At 45.1% G+C, this 2,966-nt stretch overlaps 1 protein-coding gene across 1 annotated transcript; it reads right to left on the bottom strand.

Annotated features, from left to right (window-relative positions):
* Positions 1–1,339: 1,339 nt before the first annotated feature.
* Positions 1,340–2,575, bottom strand: LOC147882230 (uncharacterized). Its single transcript, XM_087401532.1, has one exon. It carries the CDS (start codon positions 2,573–2,575, stop codon positions 1,340–1,342), a length of 1,236 nt encoding a protein of 411 aa, XP_087257658.1.
* Between the last annotated feature and the right edge of the window lie 391 nt (positions 2,576–2,966).

The following is a 2,966-nucleotide window of genomic DNA, read 5'->3' as shown; positions in this document are numbered from 1 at the left end:
AAAACTTTGGCAAAGAAGTAAAAAAGTAAAACAGAATCCTTTTTGAAATTTTATGTTGAACTTTTTGGAGTGCTTATTGATCATGGCATATACGTTTCTTATGAATTTCGAGCAGTCTTTTATAGCAAAGTTTATTGCCCATCACGGAGAGGTACATAAGCAAATGCATGCTATAGAGAGGCTTCTTCATTGTGGAAGAGGAATGAGTATTGATATAATGTTGCGAGTTACACCTCGAATTTTGCAATTGAGTGAGTATTGGTACATAGCCAAGTGAAATTGGACCCCCACCCCAAGAGAGGAGGGGTTGATTAAGAAGCCCCGCATGTAGAGATGTGGGAGTTCTTTTAAAAGTGTCCTAATTCTTGCAAAATAGGACCGTTATGAGTGCTAAGTGCCTGAATTTAAGATGAAGAGGTTATTTATCTCAAGCACCAATAAAGAATTTTGCTCGTGGTATATTGGAGAAGCTAACAAAGTTCTATTTGCATCATGTGGTGTGGTTCCTCTAGGACAATCTGTCTCATGTTGATGTAGTAGAGAGACCTTAGGTGTTCTTGTTGCTAACGTTTCTCATTGGTTAAGAATTCATGATGTACTACACTTGCTGAAATCTAATTAGTATACATTTTGATGTTTCGATTGTATGTTTGTCTCTTGGAGTCTACCTTTTGCTATAAGTTAATTGAGGTTGCTTGCTCTGTGTTTTTTGTTTTCACCTCGGTGTATTCTCAAGGTGGGTTCCATCCACGTTTTGAAAACTAGACTGTAACGAATGCGAAAGTTTGACTAGGTTTTTAAATTTAGAGGATTACATCCATGTTTTTTAAAACTGGATTAAAACTAATGCATGTATGTTCGATGTGAGCACATTAATAACAACCAAGCATTTAATTAAAATGACTTTGACAACATTCCATGAAATGTGAGCATGCTCAATCACCCATGGCAATGCCTCACAATTTAGTTGCTCGTGGAACCTACAAGTAGTCAGCCAATGTACTGTGCCAATGATTGATCTCAACCAAAGGGGCTACAAACGTCCTATCTGAGATTAAAATTCATCGAGCTCAAAGACATCTTGCAACAAGAAATTAAATTGCAACAAGACAACATTGCCCATTTGGAACCAAATGTGGACTTCATGGCCATGGCTATATATCCTTTGAAAACTTCTCCTTGTAGAATTCCACTATCCTTGAGTCTACAATGTTACAATTCATGTCTTGAAGTTTTGACGGTGGGCCTCTTTTAAAGAAATGCATGCTACATCCCATGACATTAGCATGAGTGACACTCTTTAACAAGAATGTCCATGAAGGGCCACGTGCACAACCCACTAGGGCACGGCACTCCAAGAAGGTTGGTAGGTCATCAATCCTATATAATCCGCCTCGTCCTCAAAGATAGGGAGCCGTTGCCAACATCCACCATGCAGATCATAGGCAAGGGGAGGCCAATAGTTGTAAGGCCCCATGTCATCTAGGTACTGCCCATCCTCCCCACCAATCATGCAGATGAGATTGTCATTGGCGACACTACAATGTAGTGTACTGTTCCAATTAGGATCGTCTATGCTTTGGTATGGCTGCCAATACTCAGGAGGTGTCCTTGCTAACTCAACCCAAGTTCCAATCCCATGGTGGCCAATGATTGGTTTCCATTCCCATAGTCCAAGGCATTCAATCGTCCGATTGTACTGCAAAGCCCCTCCCAGCAAAACACGACCCTTACATTTGAGGGTGGTCTCCAGAACCAGGTTTAGAGCTCTACCATCATCAAGGCTGCAGCTGGGTATAGGGGTTTTAACAGAGCTCCACAAGCACCGCTCAGCATTGTATGCGAGCATTTCACCCTTGATCTTATCCAGCACGAACATGTCATCATCTGCAACGTTTACACTAGTTGGTACGTCAGAATTACGCACCTTCAACTCCCATCTCTGGTTCCTAGAATCATACACGTTCATGATCTGACCGCCTTCGTACAACAACATCACCTGGTAGAAACCCGCGACAGGATTCGCAAACGCTGTCAGTGAATATGGCGGTTCTTTTGGGCTAAGCTGATACTGCGGACTTGGAATCGTCTTCGTGGCTTTCGTGAGAAGATTGCAAACAGCAAAACCGTGGATTTCGGGTTTTCCATAGCGGATGGCGTAGCCTGCGGGGATTCCATAGACAACCAGGCCTCCAGCACTCGCCAATAAGCGGCACTTCGTGAGAAAATGAGGAAGGTGACACCATCTATTTAGCGTGGGACAAAACGCAACGAGCTCGGTCGATTCCAGCTCATAATCGTAGAAATCCCGTCGAACCACAAGCCAGGTCTCGCGAGGAGCAAACTGGGCAGGCCAAGATTGGTAAAGCAGTCGCCAAGATGTACACACTGTTTGCAGCTCCAGGAGCTTGTGGACCGGCAGGAATGCGAGAGCCCTTATCAGCAAATCGTGTGGGAGGGATCTTAATAACTCCTCCTCCTCCTCCTCCTGGAGCCTTCTTGCTTCTTGGTGAGGAGGCTGTCCGCAGATGTTGGAGTTTGCTACTGCTCCTAGTGTAGTCCCCCAGATCTCCATCGTCGTTGCTCGTTGAAGGGCTCACAAAACAGGGATGGTATATACTAGTTTTATGCCCACAAGGAGGACTTCTTCCACGACGCCGGTTTTCGTGAGCATCACACCTTTGATGACTTCAACCCGTAAACAAAGTGTCTCACGCGGCTTGGTCAGCCATGCCTGGCCAAGTGGAGGACTCGTCCATCAGACCGGCTCTCCCTACAGAGAAGGTCCGAGGTCGGTGGAGGATGAATCTTTCTTGTAAAAGGAAAGTAGCCCGCCCATTTTACAGCTCCCCGTGTCACGCCAGACGTTGGGGAGGCTGTGAGACAGCAGCGGGCTTTGCGATCAGTTTCGCTATAGAAGAAAGCATCTTTGCACAGCTTTGCACTCTCCCCTGTCCACCAATGGG

Source organism: Dipteris shenzhenensis, chromosome 30 (genome assembly GCF_047967505.1).
Source record: "Dipteris shenzhenensis isolate YYH24624 ecotype China chromosome 30, Dip_SZ_1.0, whole genome shotgun sequence".
In the NCBI taxonomy this organism is placed as follows: domain Eukaryota; kingdom Viridiplantae; phylum Streptophyta; class Polypodiopsida; order Gleicheniales; family Dipteridaceae; genus Dipteris; species Dipteris shenzhenensis.
This window is presented reverse-complemented; position numbering and strand designations above follow the sequence as displayed.

Coding starts and splice junctions, on each gene's coding strand:
- LOC147882230 (XM_087401532.1), bottom strand. CDS start 2,575: ATGGAGATCTGGGGGACTACACTAGGAGCAGTAGCAAACTCCAACATC.